This window comes from Lolium rigidum, chromosome 1 (assembly GCF_022539505.1).
Source record: "Lolium rigidum isolate FL_2022 chromosome 1, APGP_CSIRO_Lrig_0.1, whole genome shotgun sequence".
NCBI classification, from domain to species: Eukaryota; Viridiplantae; Streptophyta; class Magnoliopsida; order Poales; family Poaceae; genus Lolium; species Lolium rigidum.
The window spans coordinates 202,529,281-202,547,495 of record NC_061508.1 but is presented as its reverse complement, the minus strand read 5'-3'; the positions used below and the strand labels follow the sequence as shown (position 1 = coordinate 202,547,495).

The window sequence follows — 18,215 nt, the reverse complement described above, 5'->3', positions numbered from 1 at the left end:
TTACTGGTTAGCTTTACTCTTCACCTGCTTGTAATAAGGCTATAAAGCCAAGACACATACATCGTTCTTGGCATCTCTTCTTCCTGGTTGTATAAACCTAGCTGCCACTCTACATGCGGATCTGGGCTCTTTATTTTACCGCGATATACCTAGGAAAATCAAACCAAAAATCTGATCCAAGGGGACGCGCGGGGAAAGAGCAACATACTGTACCAAAGACTAAAGCTCTTATTCCCTTGGCTAGGGATTAAAGTTGGCATATCAGAGTGAACTGAAGCCTGATCAGATGCATGTGGCAGTTACAGTGATTCATAGTACAGGGTACAAAGTCTTGCAGCCTTTTGAACAGAATTCATGCAGGATGCGCATGCAGGTGTAACAGAAATATATGCTGCTGCCATCCTGAATCTTAAAGACCTATCTTCTACCGAAGATGGCTATAAATTTGACTAGAGCTCAAGAGAAACAGCTTCACCAACGCAGGGTAGCATCTGAATAGATAAGATAGTTCTGTTGTGGTCAGTTTTGTGGTGCTTGCCAGGCACTGAAAGTGAGGGTTGGAGGAGGACAAACTGGTTCTGAAAGATGTACCGTTTGTCGCTGATCAGTCTGTCCTCCTCCAATATCTCACCTTCGGTTGATTGCTCGGCGTCTACAGCCTAGAGACAACGAACAGGCTGTGTTGGCTAGTGATACGCATGCGCCGCTCAAAGCGAGGATTAGAGGGGACTGAATCATCCATTGGAAGGATAGAATGATGGTTCAGTTTCTTCTAATATCTCACCTTGACTGGTCCATCTGCAAAGCTAGGTACAACAGATACAGTGCAGGCACCCAACATGAGAATTGGAGGAAATCAAACTGAGGCATTATGAATTAGAGTAAGTTTCTCAAGAAACAGACCTCTTTTGTCACAAAGCATCAACAAACCACACTTCTAGAAGAGCATTTCACAGAACCACAGTTCATATGGCACAATATTTCTCCATACCACACTTTGCAAGTCACACCGCAAGTGTGGTCTTGTGAAATGTTTGTCAGCAAAAGTGTGGTTCTGTAAATACATTGCTCAGGTGGGGGTTCCCGATGTTTTGGCAAAGAAGGTGTGGTCCTGAGAAATGTACTCAATAGATTGTCTTATGGCCTAGTTTGTTTTCCTCCAATATCTTACCTTGGCTGAACTGCTTGATCCAGAGTTGCTGACTAACTCTTAGCGAGTAAAAAAGGCCAATGTGCCAGCCTCTTGTGATCCCTCGCCTCCAAACGATACAACCTTGTAAAAGCTTAAAACATGCACCCTGTCCTCTAGGTAGATTAGTCCAAAAGGGAGTGGGAAGGGCAACCAATTCAGTTGGTAGTGGTGAATACACAAAAAAATCAAGAGAACCCCAGGGCCAGAAAAGGCCAGACAGCATTACTGAATCGCTGTTCATTAAAATTGTGCATGAGTTCTGCAAAGTCAAATGACGTCTGTGTAATAATCGCTGTCTCACCATGTTCATTCTAAATTTCTAGTAAAATAAGATCAATATTCTGCTCCAGTTATTATTAACTGGCCGAGCTTGAAGCAACAATTGCTTGATGTGAATCTGAACTATAGTCATTCAATGGAAATTAGCTAACTTGTACAACCGCCAAAAACTACCCACGGAGACTTAGAAAAATAGAAACAGAGCTACTGTTCATAGTTGCGACTAGTGCAGTAGTGATATAACATTATAACCGCAGGTAGAGAATAGACAAGATGTTGGCTAACATGTCCTGTTATCTGTATGATGTTGACATGTCAGATTGATCAAAAGAGATTCTACCCACGAAATGGCTACTTATCATCTGGCACTTCATCAGAGCTACTGCCCTCCGACCATACATTTGAAGACCAATCACTTGATTTTTCTTCGTGTTCATCCTTCCCACTTTTCGCTGATGCACTCTCACTTGATGTTTCTTCCTGTTCACCATTCTCATTCTTCACTGCTCCTGCACTCTCTGATTCAAGAACCGAAGGCAATGCCTTTTGCATATTATCCTGTATGCTTTCATCGTAATCTTTCCCCCTCCAAACAATAATTTGCTCCTTGTCAAAACACACAAGAATGCAAGGAACAAGGTCCTGCAGTACAAAAGAATGGAAGAGCAAAGAGTTCTGTCACATGTTAATTTCAGGCCAAGTGAGCATTACTATTACATGACAAACTCACCCGGAGCTTGACTCCGATCTTCCGGTAATCACTTTTTGGCAATCCTTTACAATCAATACGAACCAATTCATCAGCCAAAAAAGCATCTCGAACCATCAGCACGAGACTAGCATAATACCCGTTTTTTGCTGTGAAATGGCACGGTTGTTTAGACATGGCTAGACATATGTTTGTAAATGAAAAGGGGGAACAAGGATTACCGAGCTTTGTCAAAACGGGAACATGTAGGCCCTTCTTCCTCATTGCCTTTGTCTCCTCAACCGTCAGCCCTTCTATTGTTGTTTTAATTAGCCTTGGGTAGATAGGTTCAGCTGGCTTCCACAACATCAACGGAATAACAGGTCTTTTCTTTGGATGATAATGCCTCCCCCTGTACAGTATCAATAGACCACCCTGCCTGTGGATGATGAGGCCACCAGTTTTATCCTGGAGAAAAGGTAGCATTACTCGCCCTTCTACACGACAGTAATATTATAGCTATTGACATCAAATAAGAGCTCTGAAAATGTGCATACATATGCTTCCTTAAGTGAAGTATGGTGTATACATGTTTCTTTGATATAAAAGAGATGAGGCTACCTCGAGCTCGTGGCACACATTTTGCATATCAACCGTCGGCACGCCGAGGCATTTCACCCTGACAGCCTCACCGTGCTTCCAGTGGTTATGAATGTCATTTAGCATGTTATGAGTGAGCCCATCTCTCCCTACAAAAACATCAGCCGACTGAATCCAAAATGCACCACAAACTCATCATTATTTCTCGAACCAGGCCCTGAATGTACCGAGATTGATCTGCCGCTTAGTCCGGTTCTTCTGGCACTTGTCGACGAAGAAGGTGCGCTCGGCGGGGGTGAGCGGCTCGCCGAGCACGCGCTCTCGCTCGCTCCGGCGGGCCTCCTGCAGGTCCCTCTCGGCGGCGGGGGCGGGGTCCTCGGCGTCGACGCTCCGGAGCGTGGTGTCGACGGCGGGCGCGCAGAGGCCGGTCCAGGGGCGGTCGAGGCGGCCGGGACCAAAGGGGGAGTACTTGGGCTCGCGGAGCCCGATGGGCTTGGCGTCCGGTCTGCTCTCGGTGTAGCTGAAGCGGAAGTCGAAGGGGAGGTCGGAGTGGGAGGCCGGGCGGCCCCCGCGGTCCAGCGAGGACGGCGGCCGGTAGGGGGGCTTCTTGGTCCGGCGCTTCTTGTCGGCGTCGGCGGGGGCGCCGCCGTGGGGCGTATCTTGCTGCTGGGTGGGGGTGAGGGAGGCCGGCGGCACGAAGCCGTAGCGGTCCAGGAGGCTGGAGAGGTGCCGGTGGCACGGCCGCTGCGAGTGGGCGCGGCGGAGGAGTAGCATGAGGCGGCGGAGCCGAGCGGCCACTGGCGACGGTGGCAGGTGGGCTGAGGCTGAAGGAACAAAACCCTCGGCGCTTCTGGGTTTCTGGGAAGAAATCTCCGTTCAGAATTTACAGGGGAAACATTATGGATCTAAAAATTTGAATCTCGTTTTATAATCGTTTTATCTAGAGTTCCCTGTCACCTGTGTGAAAATATTAATCTCGTTGTAAATGTTTGTGCAGAAATCAAAAGTGGTACACTGGTACTTAGATCAAAAACTTTTCGAGGGGTCAAAAGCAGGCCCTCCTGAACTTGTAAATAAAATTGGGACATGATTTACAAGTTCAAACAGACTCAAAACAAACCGAAAATGAAGTACTCGTCGAAAGCTTTCTCTACAATCCTTCTGATAACACTTTCAATACCTGCCCTGTATATTCTGATTTTCTTTTCCATGTGTTTATTCTACAGGAAGCAAAATTTACAGGAGCACATTGTTGCAGCAGTGTTTAAGATGTCATAATACATTGTGTGATGTCATTTCATTTAAGTAGATGGTACTACCTCTGTTTGGGTTTATGAGTACTCAAATTTCGTGCTAAGTTCGGAGATGATTTTGACTAAGAAAATATAAGTTACATGCCAATGTCATCATTTTACCAATCGAAAACTTATTTCAATTACAAGTCCAGACATATGCTTTTTGTGTCATATAACTTATATTTTCTACATTAAAATTTAAGGTCAAAGTTTGACTCGAAATTTGAACCCATTGACAAAGGTACCCCTAGAGATGGCTTGATTGAACTTATAAATAAAAACTGGGGATAAAATACACAAGTCAAAACAGCCTCAACTTCACAGGGAAACTCAGAACAGACTACTAGTGTTAATAATTTGTAGAACATTTCCAGATACAATCCTCTAGAGATAATTCAATTGCGCATTACATCTGAAGAAACACCATCCACGGATAATCTTGGCGTGGTTGTAATAGACTGAAGCCAGATCGGAGCTGTGATGGCATTGTTGGTTGCAATTTTGTCAATCCATCAGCTCGATGTCTCTGCTTGATTGCTGTCTTTGCCGCTTCTCTTCCGCTTCCTAACCCTCTTCCTCTTCGCCTCGCCATCAGCTGCAGGACCCTGCAGGACACATGCTCACGTAAGTGCTCTTGAGTCGAACAATGGATTGATATGTCAAAATAACAGAATTCAAGGGCTACAGAAACAAAACAAAACAAAAAATGGTGTGTCTCACTGTCTAAGTGCCTAACCAATAATAGCTTCACATGACCTCTTATCTATCTTACTCATTCTACACCTCAAGAAACGACGTACAGATTTAACTCTAGGCTTGCTTTTACAACATTGCAACGGATACTTGTCATGAGCGTGTTCCGAATATTACATGAAGCTTACAGATGTAAACTGCTAATGCTGTGTGTAGCAATGATTACCTGATTTTGAGCATCTGATGGTTGAGGTCTTGGTTTCTTTTTCTTGCAGGAGAGTGGGTTTGGGCCCTGCAAACGGTCAAACATTAACAATTCATATAAATAGCGGAGATACAGTCGTTAACTCAAAATGTTGATGGCTCTCACTAACGATCGAATACCCTGAAACAGAGTAGGTGTAAATATTACCTTTGCTCTGTTCCTTTTAAACTTGCTTTTCTCTGCCACTCCGGGTGTGATTCCATCACCAGATGCCTTCTCCTCAGATGATGCCTCGAGTAGCTTCTTAAATTCTGATTTTTCCATATGTATACGCTTCTCCTCATCCAGCTGAGCAAACTTACGCTGCTGGGCAGAGGGTTGCTCAATAAACAAGGAGTTCTTCAGACCGTATATCACAGGAACACCCGGAATCTACATCCAAGCAAAAAATACATATAAGGACATTGCTCAGAAGATGGTTCAATACATTCTATTATTTGTTCATGCTAAATCAGATGTCACGATCTTTGTCAATTGTATTCTGTGTCCCTGCACGGATTCTTTCGAAAAATGAAGTTCATGTGATAGGAAAGGTAGAATGCGTACCTCCCGTAATTTCTCCCGGAGATCAGAATCCTGGGTGGCAACGAAGTAGTGCTCCGGATTCTTTTCACCTACAAGTGACAGGATGCAATCTACTGCACTGACCACTTTCTCATGCTCGCAACTGAAACACGTCAACACAAGTCCATGGAACAAACAATCATCAGTACCTCTTCCTCGAGCTCATCGAGTCATAAAAATGTATGAGGCTATCCTGACTGAATGTACTAGTAGATAGTAGCACACACAACAAAACTGACAAAGTAAAACCTATGTGATTTGCTGGCTGGCGGTGAAGCCTCACAGTGGAGGGAATGGCACCAAACTAACGAGTGCAAATAACAGGGAGGAGTGGAGTTAATCCACGATCCAAATTGCATCGAGGTTTCAGATAGCACAAACCCAAATTGACTCTTATTCGATCAGGTAATAACTAAGAATCTAACATGCCAGAACAGAGTTTTGAAATCCCATCAACTAGCAATGCATACAGACATAGATTAGAGTGGTGAGAGGCGAAGAGGGGGAGCGGCGGGGAGGACCTGGCGGTGGCGAGTAGCTGGGCGGCGTCGAAGTCCTGGGCGTGGGACTTGCCGAGGCGCCTGAGCTCGGCGAGGACGCACTTGGAGGTGAAGAGCGGGGTGTTCCTGGAGGCGGAGAGGAGGTCGCGGACGGCGTCGTCGGCGGGGAGGAGTTGGTGGACGAGGAGGTGGTGCACGAAGGTGCCGTCCACGAGCACCTTGTAGGGCTCGCGGAAGCCGAAGCAGGTGGAGTAGAACTTGACCGCCTTGCGGTGCCTCGAGCGCTTCTTCACCCTCATCGCGAGGCGGGCAGGCGGGGGACGGCGGCGGCGGCCGGAGGTGTCGTGTCAGGAGGCGGCGCCGGCAGGCAGGAGAGCGCTAGGGGTTTTGGGTTCGTCGCGCCGGCGGGCCTGCTTCAGGTCCTTCTCGGCGTCCCCGAGGAGGTTGGGGCCGAACGGGAAGTAATTGGGCTCGCGGAGCCCAATGGGCTTGACGTCTCGTTCGGGTCGCTCTCGGTGCAGCTGAAGGAACAAAACCATGAAAATATTTACGAATTGAGCGGATAGGCATCTGTAATCTGTTTGATAGTAGATAGAAGAATGGGCAGATGTAAAACACGTTTATGGCACACGCGTCAGTGAAATGCAACTCCACGCTACCTCAGAAAAAAGCGGCACACACTTATCCACTGGCGCGAGAACCCCTCTGAACAACCCGGCAACTCGCCATGGCTCGGCCTTGTCGGAGATCCTCGAACTCACCACTACCTTGGAGGGTGCCGCGTCCTTGAAGACCACATCATTCCGATGAGGCCATAGACACCAACAGATGAGGGTCACACATGTCCCGAAGTCGCGGTCTGCTCCCTGGCCTCCACGATTCTCCTTCAACCAGTAGACAAGCCTGGTGTCTGGTTGCGGCATCCAGTGTAGCTTTCCCCACCAACGCGGACAGGTTTCCTAGACCTCGCGTGCTAGCACGCAACCCATCAGAAGGTGATCCAAAGACTCACCAACCTTATCACAAAAACGGGCACGCCGTCGGGTGAGGTAAGCCACCTGCTTAGCATGTCGGTTGTCCAGCATATGTTCCTTGCCGCAAGCAAAAGGAACACCCTGCAGTTTGGCGGAGCTCTCGAACTCCATATATGTAATGCACCAGCCATCTCCACCCGGGCGCCAAACATCGCTCGATAACACGAACATGCGGAGTAGGAATAGTCCTTTTCCCAGCCCTACCGAAAGGCTCATAAAGGGCAATATATACTAGATGGTATGCCACCTCGAACAGGTCCCTGATCGCAGGCGCGCCTAAATCCGGAGGAAGGTCGTCCAGCCAACCCCCAGCCAGGCCCTCACGGACCCTGCGCTGCCTGAAAACGCGCTTCGGGACCGCCGCGGTTAGGTTTGGCGCTATGTCACCCAACCGTCCCTCTAGGACCCACCGGTCCATCCAAAAGAAGGTGGACGCCCCGTCCCCCAGCACATAGTAGGTCACCCCCTTTGAAAACTTGCCTCACCATTTGGGGCACTTGAATGTTAAGCTCCTTCCAGGGCTTGGAGTCATCAACTGAAGTCACAACCATCTGGTCCTTACCGCTATGTTCATCATCCTAAGGTTAGGGATGGCAAGCCCCTCCACCCCATTCTTTGGGGGCGCAAACTTTGTTCCACGCCACTAAGCAGTGGCCACCCTTCATATCCTTTCGGCCCTTCCAGAGGAAACCTCTTATGATCTTCTCAATTACCAACAAGGTCTTGGTCGGGATGTCGAGGGACATCATTGTGAAGATGGGAATCGCAGAGAGCGTCACACGGATTAGCTCAAGTCATCCTCCCTTATCCAACAGTGAGGCCTTCCATCCTGGCAATTTGTTGGCCACACTATCCACGAGATATTGAAGCTGTGTCGCACTCGGCTTCCTCAACGTCAAGGGCAGCCCAAGGTACCGGATGGGGAAAGGCACCACAGGGCACCTCAACTCATGGGCAACCAGTGCCTCATCAGCGCCCGTTCATCATATGAGGTTTGCCAAGCACTTGTCCATGTTGGTGCAGAGGCCAGAAGCTGCATCGAAGTCCTGAACGATCGCAGAGAAGACCTTGAAGTCAAGCACAGTGAGACGTAAGAAAGTCACAACATCGTCCGCGTAAATTAAGTTGCGGTGGCGCATTCCAGTTGATGCCAGGGGTAAGCAATCCCTCGTCATATGCCTTCTCAATCATCAAATGCAGGATCTCCATGATCAAGATGAAGAGCTGCAGGGATAGTGGGTCCCCTTGCCTCAGTCCACTCCTATTGGTAATTCGTGAGCCCGGAGTGTCGTTAAGCAAGACACGTGTCGAAGCTGTGGAGAGCAAGGCGCAAATGCAAGCTAGGATCATTTCTCCAAAGCCAAGCTTCCTCAGGACCTCTATAAGGAAAGCCCACTCCACCGTGTCGAAGACATTGGTTATGTCTAACTTGAGTAGCACTACTGGGGTCGAGCTACTATGAAGCTTGCGCGCTATCCCTTGGACCATCATAAAGTTATCATGCAAGCACCTTTCACGCATGAATGCACTTTGTTGCACCCCTGCCATTTGGGGGAGGATGGGGCGACACGATTTGCCAACACCTTTGCCACCAACTTGGTGATGCCATGGATGAGACTGATAGGCATGAAGTCCCGCACCTCCTCAGCCCCGTCCTTCTTGGGAACGAGTGTGATGAGAGCTTCATTGATCGCTCCAAATCCACTGCAGTCAAGGCGGGACAACGAGTTGAAAGCCTTCATCATGTCATCCTTGACGACATCCCAACAAACCACGAAGAAACGGATGGAGAAACCATCTGGTCCGGAGCATTTGTCCAAGGGCATGTCCCTGATGGCTGTCCACACCGAACACGTGTACGAATTGAGCTTGATTGCACCTTTGGTGAATTGATTTTCCATTTGGAAATTCACGAGGGAGACCAGCGACATGATGGATACGAGAATATCACTGGTACTGGTTCCCTAGAGTTTCCTGTGTGGAAGTCTGAAACTTCTTAAGCTTCTTAGATGTTCTAGCAGAGATCTGCTTTGATCAGAGCTTTTTTGAGGGTTCTACGTCAAACCAGCCTCAACCATTTCTAACATGAATGAACAGAATAAAGTCATTAACAAGCATAACCAAAAGAAAAATAGCCACCAAAACCCAAAAGCAAAACTGAAAACCAACAGTACATTACAGGCTGCGAAAACTATATCTTTGAGATATTTGGTTCTCTTCCACAGTGCTGAAATGAGCACCATGGACGTTGAGCGCACCTTGCACGGAGGGGAGCTGTCACATGAATCACAGAACAAAATGATCTACCACAATACAGGACTGCGAACAAACATCCTTTTACTAATAAGAAACATAGCCGTGACATGGGGTAAAGATCAACATCACAACAAATCAGATCACTAGAGATAGCCAGCAGTCACAACCATCCACAAGGCACACAGACAATAGTGCTAATACCATATGGAACTTCCAAAGGAGAAGAGATACACATAATAATTGCCATCCTTACATTTCGTGGCACAAACTAGTTAGATGATTAACACAGACCCAACCAATCAGCACCTAGCCCCCAGTACCTTGTCAAGTTGAACATACAGGTCCACTGGCGCAGCAATTACTCAACTGAACACTGCTTCCAACTTTCACGGGCATCAGGGAGGCAACCAAGCATTATACATCAAAATATATTGTGGTTGACCCTACATTTTGTTTCCCATTGATAGATATGAACAAATGGGGAATTCTACTAGGACGGTTGTTGCAAGTACTCTTAACGCTTACGCTTCAAAATACGATTAACTAACTAACAGCAGCCATCATCACCTTGGCCCTGATAGCTCGACTGCGTGGAGGTTGTCGGTCGAGTCAACGATCCACTCCGAGTTTCGATGAGGGCCCATCTCTACCTCCTGCCGTACTACTTCTACCTTTTGCCACTCCTCCCATCTCTCGGCCAGGCCATCGCCTTCAAGCATCCTCACCACCTCCGACATCTTAGGACGCTCTGAGGGGGAACCCTGTGTGCAAAGGAGTGCGACCTGGATTAGCGATTCCACCTCAACATCAATGTAGTTAGTCAGCAGGTCTGGATCCACCAACATCTCCAGCCTTCTCTCTTTGAGTAATCCTTTGACCTGCACAAATAACAAGCTCCATGTTAACTCACCAGCAAAAACAGAGCAAGACAACAACACATCTCCAATACAAGCAAACGGAACATGCTGATCTACACGTGCTTGGTTCTGTTAATGGTTGTTCCAATTCAAAAGAAATATATTCTTTCTTAGTCCTAACGAAGCTCTGATTGCTACATATTTTTGTTTGCACAAAGTTGGTATGTAAAACAATATGAAATCTGGAATGCAATTTGAACCAAGGAAATGCCACTAGTTAATTACCCAATCAAGTAGCATGACATCGTCATCGTTGGCAAGGCGGGCAAGATCAAAGGCACGCTGTCCTGTAATAAGCTCCAAAAGCATAATTCCATAACCGAATACATCAGTTTTCTCAGATGATTTTCCCGTGGAAAGATATTCTGGTGCAATATGCCCAATTGTTCCACGCACAGCAGTGGTCACATGGGTATCCTTGTAATCCATTAATTTGGCCAAACCAAAATCCCCCACTACAGCTTCAAAGTCTTCATCTAATAAAATGTTTGCAGCTTTCACATCACGATGGATGATCTTTGGATCACAGTGATCATGCAAATAGGAGAGGCCTCTGGCAGAACCCAATGCAATTGTTCTTCTCGTTTGCCACTCCAGTGGCGGTTCAGCTGGTCCCCGTTCTGCAAATGAAAAAGCGGTCAAATGATTTATTTATAAATTCTGTTCCACATTGTATTTAAGACTTGCAACAATCTGAAAGATGCAACAGAAAAGTGGAAAAGAAGGCAAGTACCTCTTAGACGTGATGCAACACTTCCATTAGCCATGTATGGATACACAAGCAACCTTTCTGTTGGTGTCATACAGAATCCACGAAGACGCAAAAGGTTCCTATGTACAGCCATACTGATCATCTCAACTTCTGTTTGAAACTGTAGCTCCCCACCAGGTGTTCTCTCCTCCTTCAGCCTCTTGACAGCTACTAGTGTACCATCTGTTAGTCTTCCTTTGTACACTTTGCCAAATCCACCTCTTCCAAGAATGTTCTTGTTGCTGAAGGTATCCGTAGCAACTTGCAGTTCTCGTAGTGAAAATCTTTTGAGCTGGCCAAGATGGACCTCTGGATCCTCCTCAGCTGTACGAAATAAGAAATTCAGGCTAAGCTGACTGGAAGTTATCTTGCAAGTAATTTTCCTCATGCTGGCTACTGCTGAATACTTACCAGGTACATCAAAGAAATGCTCTTCCGGTTTCCTGCGGCGCCAGTATGCAAAACCAATTGCAGGAATGGCAAATAGCAAGGCCGCACCAGCAGCCACTCCACCAGCAATTGCTCCAGTACTAGAGGAACTGCTTCCTGAACAAATGAGAACAAAACAATCAGTTTCATACCTTTTTAAGTATGAGCAACAGTAAGTTATAGTGTGTTGCTAAGCAAAGCTCCAGAATCAGATGACAGTGAATCAGAGAAACAAGCCCGTGGATCTCATGTAGCTAACATGTAAGGTTGAAAAGATGCAATTCAGAGTGGAAGCAACACTAGGACATCGCACAGACAATGCTGTAGCCACTACTTGAGCTTTTTTTGGCTGATGTGGGTTGAGGTGTACTCAAGAGATGTTGTCCCATTAGTTAAAAACAAACAGGGTAGGAAACAGTGATGTCAAAAAACTGCAAAAGTGCACTCGATATCTATAGCAGTCTCCAGCATCTAGCTGGAGTACACCCATCCCAGTTGAGGATGTTACAGCAATGAAATAACATTGTAGTATAGGTCCTATCAGATCGGAAGGTATACATGAATTTAATGGTCGATCTAAAATTCTGCAAGAATCACCTGGTGATTGCACAGGAGTTGGAGGGTTATATGGAGGAGGTGGGGAGAACGGAGGAGCGCCAGGGCAAGGTTTTGTAGTTCCAGGACCACATAAGGCGGGGTTGTTGCCAAAACTGCAATAATAAAAAAGTGTGAATTGTTGGCAGAACTGCAAAAATAAACAGATGTGCACTGAAGCAGTAGCAACTGTCAAGGCTAAGAAAACTGAACTTTGCAACTAACATACTAGGTTTTACCTGATAGGGGTGAATAATGAAAATGAACCGGTCGATGGAACTTCTCCTGACAATTTGTTGTTCGACAGATCCCTACAGATTAAGAGAAATATTTTGTAAATTAAAGGTTTCTTAATTATGCCAAGGAAAATGACGTGGAAAACTCGGAAGGCAAATACTTACAGAACTTGAAGAGCAGTAATAGCAGTTAATGATTTAGGAATTGCACCCGAAAGGCTGTTGTTGTTAAGACGCCTATCCTCATAAAACAAGAAAATGCACAAATTTAGTACCACCCGCGGAGTGCGGTAGAAATAAAAACAAAAACCTGAGCCTAGAACATAATTTTTACTTTGATAATCCAACATGATATATATGCCTTATGTAACAGAAAAGGAATGCCAAGCAACAAAACACTCATTGCCTGAAAAACAGCAAATAGCAATAACCAGTTTCACAACAAAGACCAAAACAGGGAATACGTAAATCAGACACAATAGTTTTCCTATTCAGAATACACATACATATTTTTCTTGGTGAATATGTTTGTATTTTAAATAATAACAACGCATAAGGAGTTGCTTCGAAAATATATGAGGTGTTACTTCATCCTGTTGATATCAAGTCAAAATAGTCGAATAAAACTAATGTGACTACATGGCTACACTAGCATACAAGTTATGGCAGTTCTATCCAGGGAAATGGAAATGCATCTCATTTTGGCCCAGTGGGACTAAGCAGCTCATTTAATCCATAAGAACATGGACGCATTTTTCAAAATCATCAAGTTACCAGGTCTACAATATTGAACAACTAGCATATACTTAAACAAGTGATTTCACAAAGTACTAAGAATGATCACCTTGTCACAAGCGTAGTCAAAATATGAAGTAACTGACTATGTATGTGAGACACATCTAGCATGATACATAAAAATAAATATTGTAATATTCTAGTATAACTATAATGAGTAGTAATGTAGTGTAGCTGATAATGAATGTATCATACAGGAATCGTAGCTTCAATAGATTCCCCAACGAATCGGGTATTGGACCAGTGAAGTTGTTTAAGTACAAATCCAAACTGACCAAGTTTGTGAGGTTTCCAAGTTCACTAGGTATTGTACCACTGATGTTGTTACTGTAGAGCTCCCTGCAGGGCAAAATGAAAAATGTGACTTGAATTGCATAAAAGATAATGATGGACCAAGATCCTAAAGGTAGCTATTACTGGTTTGATACAATACATAGATTGAAGGCAGACAGTCTTATCAGTAATACCCTTTGCATGCATTAATCTAAGTTACTGTTGCCATGATTAACAGTGGTCTTTTTTCCATTGTCAAGTACTATGTGGCATGGCATTGCTTTTCTCTTGATAGCAAACTGGTGTGACTTGGTCTGAGCAACATATACTAGACATTGTGATGATCTAACCCTACTTACATTCCAACAACAATTCACTAGGTGGTAAAGTAAATTAACATCTCAAAATAGAATATTGTGTTAATGCATTTGTATATGATATGTTTTTGCCTAGGTTAAAGATCAGAGCACTGACAAAAGCATCCACGGTTTGCAGCTACCAACAAATATGGCACGTGCATGGATGTTAAGCTGGTAACTTACAAGTACTGCAAGTTTTTGAGCTGGCCCAGTTGTGGCACCAAAGTACCAGACAATGCAGCATTTCCAAGATCACTGAAAAATGCACATAAAGTTCAGTACGAAATATTATAGAGATGTATCTGCATAGTACAGAAAAAGGTGCACCTACACTCTGATAACGCTGTTGTCGTTGTTGCAGGTAACATGAAACCAAGTGCATGGATTGACCAGAGTTGGATCCCAACTTTGCAGCACATTATTGGGATCATTTAGGTTAGTTCTCAGGTTATGCAATGCATCACCTGTAAATAATATAAGGAGAAATGAATGATTGCTAGATACCATTTAACCTAGTAATCAGTAGATCCTAAACAACGGGGAAATCATCCCAAGAAAATTAACAGGATTTCCGTTCATTATGCATCAGTACAGTAAGCAGCTAATATTCCTCTTTCTAGATTGGATATGATCTTTGATTGGGAGAAATCACTATTTACAAGACAGACAAAACAAAAAGGCCAGCTCGTGTTCCCTTCGAGCTCATGTTGCATCTGACAGCATCTACCATCTAAAATGATTGGCTGATATGTCGTACGCTTTCATTACATTGACCATTGGCATTTAATGATATTATATTGTGTGGAAAAAATGATATAATATTTCAGGCCAAAGAGCAAATGAAGCGTACAGGGGAATCACGACCCTAGGATATAACAAATGTGGTACTGATCCATGTATACACATAAACTAGAATATCCATCTTCATCTTTACTAGTATAAATGACCCATGTATTGCTACAAACTTCACCGATACATTCATGCTTATGTAATATGCTCTCATTTAGACTAATAATTAACATTTTTAACCTCACATTATTACAATGTTATTAAATTTGATCCAACATTTGCTTTCCAAAAAGAAGGGAAAGTTTGGTTGGTTTGCTGAGAGTTGCACAAGAGTTGTCTGGTTAGTTAAGAATGAAGGAACAGATATCAGAAAGTGGAAAATTTATATTTCTGAATGCGGTAAAAAGAATGGAATGCTTGTTCAGTTTACTGAGATTTTCTCAAGAGTTTGTTTATTTGTTGAAAAGTAAAGACATAAACTCCACCGGAAAAATATGGAATAATGATGCCCAGAGTCAGTGTGGTTCCTTTTGTGTGAGAGAACAAGGTGGGCGACCTACCACGACCATCACCAACTCCCCTTTATTTAATAGAATTTTTCTTTCGTTACTATTAATCTATTATATAAAACGGAGGGACTGATGGTAGTGCTAAATAGCCCAACTTAATCCACCCCTAGTTTTACAATCAGTTGAAGATTTATCAACAAATCGTAACTTGGGCCACAACTTGAGCACTCAACTAGACTACAATTAGCCCCAGTCGCGCAACCAAGGCCCATGCCAGGTTTTCTGCAAGGTAGCAGACTATGCTCTGTTTTTTTGTATTCATAGTTAGCGTACTTGTGCATGCTCCGAATTCTAGTGTGTAGTACTGTAGCACTGATTTCTATTAAAGTTGGTCCATGCCTACAATACTACCGTTTTCTAAGTTTTACTAGTAATGCAAGATACTCAGATATCTGCAGGTGGTGTACACTAGCAGATACTTCATTGATTTCTACCAACTAGCAACTGAGGCAGTACTATGTAACACAGATTTCTACAGCTACCATGGCTCAGCTACGAGGAAGTGATGCAGCTGCAGCCATATCAGCTGAGGCGCATGGTCATCCATGGAACTTTCACGGAGGGCTAATACCTCCAAGCTTTTTCGGTGCACCTACTAGTTTATAGAGTAGTATTTGTAGAAGATGGTTCAATGTTGAGAGCCGCTAAACTAGTCACGACTAGCTTTGAGAATATCCATGAGTTTATACTTGGCTTCCAACTGGAAACCTCTGCTAGTCATGGCTATTTGCAACTAGCTGACTAGTCTATGAGTTAGTACATCAACGACTAACCTGTTTTGACTCTTATTATTGGCAGTCAACGACTAGTAAACAATTACTCACCACTAACCCACAAGTCAGGCACCCAACAACTGACATCGACTTTACCACTTGTAATTGTTGGCTCTATCATAAAAAAAAAAACAAGACGACCCGTGGGGCTGCATATCCCATGCATTATCTCAACAAACCAGAGAACACATTGTGCAACTATCAACAAAGCAACATTTCCCTTATTTTTAGTGCGTGAAGATATGGCAGCTTTCCACATTCTGATATTTTGTTCCTTCATTTTCTCAACGAACCAAACAACCTATAGTACAACTCACAACAACCTGAACAAAGTGCTTTCTTCTTTTTGGAAACCAACAGTTATCAGCATAAATGTATGGGTTGAAACAGATTTTCATTAGTCTAAATGAACTTTTTACATGTTTTAAGCATGAATAGATTGGTGAAGTCCATAGCAATGTGCAGGGAACTTAGCTGGCAATCATAAAAGAATAATAGGAGTACATGTCTCCTGTCTATTGGAAGGTAAGCGTAACTAAAGAAAGCTGCTAGCACCAACTTGGTCGCTGTATATACTGTTAAGGTTTGTAATACAAGGTCCAACAAGCAATCACCATCAGTCTTCAGATGGTTGAAAAACCAAGAATTGGTCTCTAGCTTTGTATAATAAAACAACATATCGTGACTAAGCATTCATCGAAACAGTTGGTAACCACACTAAGGTGTCCAAATTGCTATGTAAAACAGAATTTGGTCCTGAAAAGCACAGCAGAGAATTATACCCAGCGACCAGCTTGAGCTACACACAAATAACGAACTGAAACCCAGACCAGCAACGTCATTTTGAACTCCGAACCTAAAAGCGCCCTTAAGACAACAAAGAACAAAAGCACATCGTGGGATGTCGTAGTCATTACAGACTAAACCAATGAGGATGAAGCAAGCCACAGGCGGACTCTCAATTCGTTTCACACGTGAAGTCAGATCGCGTATCCACCAACTAGAAGCATGCGGTCAAGCAAGCAAAACCATGAGTTGGAATTAAACAGCGGAACCACATCGTAGGCACGTCCTAATCAACCTAACAACCACGACCATGACCACGACTGGACTAACTTTTCGGCAGGAGATGGGCACCGCACGCAGGCGTGCCACTGGGCAATATATCGAGAGCAAATTAATGCTGTATGTATACATGCAAGCAGCCCGAAGCATTCGCATGAAAACGCAAATCAGGAATCCCAGCACTACGCATTCCAGGATTTTGACGAAGACTGGATTAAAAAGTAAGCAAGGCCACGGAAAGGTAATTCGAATTGACGGCAAATCCAAAGCGAAGGGGTCTCGGATTTCCGGTGGAAATAAAATGCCCCCGAATTCGCAGCAGCGGAGGCAGCACGAGTCGGTGTCCGCTGGAATTCGCACGGTCAAAGTAGCAGGTGATTTCAAAAACGAAAATAGGTTGAGGCGAGGGGCACATCCAAAAGGGAACCAAAAATAGGCAGCAACTCGCAAAACCCCATTCTGGAGAACCTCAAAGAGGAAGCAAGCTAGCAAGCAGCATCCTGCAAACCCCAGCCGCAGATCGAGCCCAACTACAGGGCCACCCACCTTCCATGTTGGCGAGCACGCGCGCGGCCGGGGCGAGGAGCAGCAGCAGCAGCAGCGCCCACATCGCCGGCATCGTCGACGGCGGAGCCCCCATTGCCGCCGCCCTAGATCCCGGCGCGCATTCCCGCCGGGCCAGACCCAGACCGGATCGCCGCTCCGCCGCCGCGGACCTCGGCACCGGGAAAGGCGTGCAGGGCCGGCGAAGATTCGGGCCGCAGCTTTGGGCGTCCGCTTCCTTCGATCCGAACCGATCCCCTCTGCTCCTTTTCGGCGACTTTTTTTTGTTTCCGGGGGTGATTCGGCTCCCTTTCTATCGCGGGCGGAGGTTGCTTACGGAATGGGACACGCGGTGGTGTGGAGAACGGAACTGGGGTGGATATTACAGTGGTTTTCTTTTTGGATGGATTCGATGGAGGTGGTGGTGGGGGTTTGTTAATGGTAATCCCGTGGAAGAGGGATTAAATAATGGGGCGGAGCGTGGTTAGGAGTGAGAGATGGTTGATTAGTAGAGTAGCATCCGTGATGGCGACGGGACGGAGGAACGGGGTCAACGGAACGGGATGCGTATGCGGCCAGTTGGTGATGAGGATCCCCTGAGCGCCACCGCACAGCACGCAGCCGACGGTTACCTACTTGATAAGCTTGACCACATGTCCAACTCATAATTTACGAAAGGTCCCCCTATTTCCTCCTACCCTTTTCGCACATTACTGCCAAAATAAAATTTTGTGAATTTTGACCAAATGTTTAGCA

General features: G+C 45.2%; 3 protein-coding genes across 3 annotated transcripts; all 3 read right to left on the bottom strand.

The window, feature by feature from the left end:
- Positions 1–1,529: 1,529 nt before the first annotated feature.
- On the bottom strand, positions 1,530–3,533 carry LOC124654314 (CRS2-associated factor 1, mitochondrial-like). The gene is made up of 5 exons (XM_047193328.1): positions 2,987–3,533; positions 2,781–2,908; positions 2,402–2,627; positions 2,202–2,329; positions 1,530–2,113 (listed from the first exon to the last, which is right to left on the bottom strand). The coding sequence occupies exons 1-5, from the start codon at positions 3,531–3,533 to the stop codon at positions 1,823–1,825; spliced, it is 1,320 nt and encodes a 439-aa protein (XP_047049284.1). The 3' UTR covers positions 1,530–1,822.
- A 775-nt stretch (positions 3,534–4,308) lies between these two features.
- Positions 4,309–6,375, bottom strand: LOC124682991 (rRNA-processing protein UTP23 homolog). Its single transcript, XM_047217581.1, has 5 exons — positions 6,098–6,375; positions 5,559–5,679; positions 5,160–5,384; positions 4,974–5,039; positions 4,309–4,659 (listed from the first exon to the last, which is right to left on the bottom strand). The coding sequence occupies exons 1-5, from the start codon at positions 6,373–6,375 to the stop codon at positions 4,567–4,569; spliced, it is 783 nt and encodes a 260-aa protein (XP_047073537.1). The 3' UTR covers positions 4,309–4,566.
- A 3,047-nt stretch (positions 6,376–9,422) lies between these two features.
- On the bottom strand, positions 9,423–17,556 carry LOC124688170 (LRR receptor kinase BAK1). Its single transcript, XM_047221890.1, has 11 exons — positions 17,463–17,556; positions 14,052–14,184; positions 13,904–13,975; positions 13,284–13,427; positions 12,459–12,530; positions 12,297–12,368; positions 12,061–12,173; positions 11,446–11,580; positions 11,017–11,358; positions 10,509–10,903; positions 9,423–10,244 (listed from the first exon to the last, which is right to left on the bottom strand). The coding sequence occupies exons 1-11, from the start codon at positions 17,554–17,556 to the stop codon at positions 9,930–9,932; spliced, it is 1,887 nt and encodes a 628-aa protein (XP_047077846.1). The 3' UTR covers positions 9,423–9,929.
- Between the last annotated feature and the right edge of the window lie 659 nt (positions 17,557–18,215).

Excerpts from the sequence above, each read along its gene's own strand:
- LOC124654314 (XM_047193328.1), bottom strand. The coding sequence starts at position 3,533 with ATGCTACTCCTCCGCCGCGCCCACTCGCAGCGGCCGTGCCACCGGCAC. Across the intron at positions 2,330-2,401 it reads TCCCGTTTTGACAAAGCTCG|CAAAAAACGGGTATTATGCT; the intron begins GTAATCCTTGTT and ends GCCATTTCACAG. Across the intron at positions 2,114-2,201 it reads AGATCGGAGTCAAGCTCCGG|GACCTTGTTCCTTGCATTCT; the intron begins GTGAGTTTGTCA and ends TTTGTACTGCAG.
- LOC124682991 (XM_047217581.1), bottom strand. The coding sequence starts at position 6,375 with ATGAGGGTGAAGAAGCGCTCGAGGCACCGCAAGGCGGTCAAGTTCTAC. Across the intron at positions 5,680-6,097 it reads CAGCTACTCGCCACCGCCAG|TTGCGAGCATGAGAAAGTGG; the intron begins GTCCTCCCCGCC and ends GACGTGTTTCAG. Across the intron at positions 5,040-5,159 it reads TTAAAAGGAACAGAGCAAAG|GGCCCAAACCCACTCTCCTG; the intron begins GTAATATTTACA and ends GACCGTTTGCAG.
- LOC124688170 (XM_047221890.1), bottom strand. The coding sequence starts at position 17,556 with ATGGGGGCTCCGCCGTCGACGATGCCGGCGATGTGGGCGCTGCTGCTG. Across the intron at positions 12,531-13,283 it reads CTATTGAAGCTACGATTCCT|GCGTCTTAACAACAACAGCC; the intron begins GTATGATACATT and ends TTATGAGGATAG. Across the intron at positions 11,359-11,445 it reads GCATTTCTTTGATGTACCTG|CTGAGGAGGATCCAGAGGTC; the intron begins GTAAGTATTCAG and ends TATTTCGTACAG.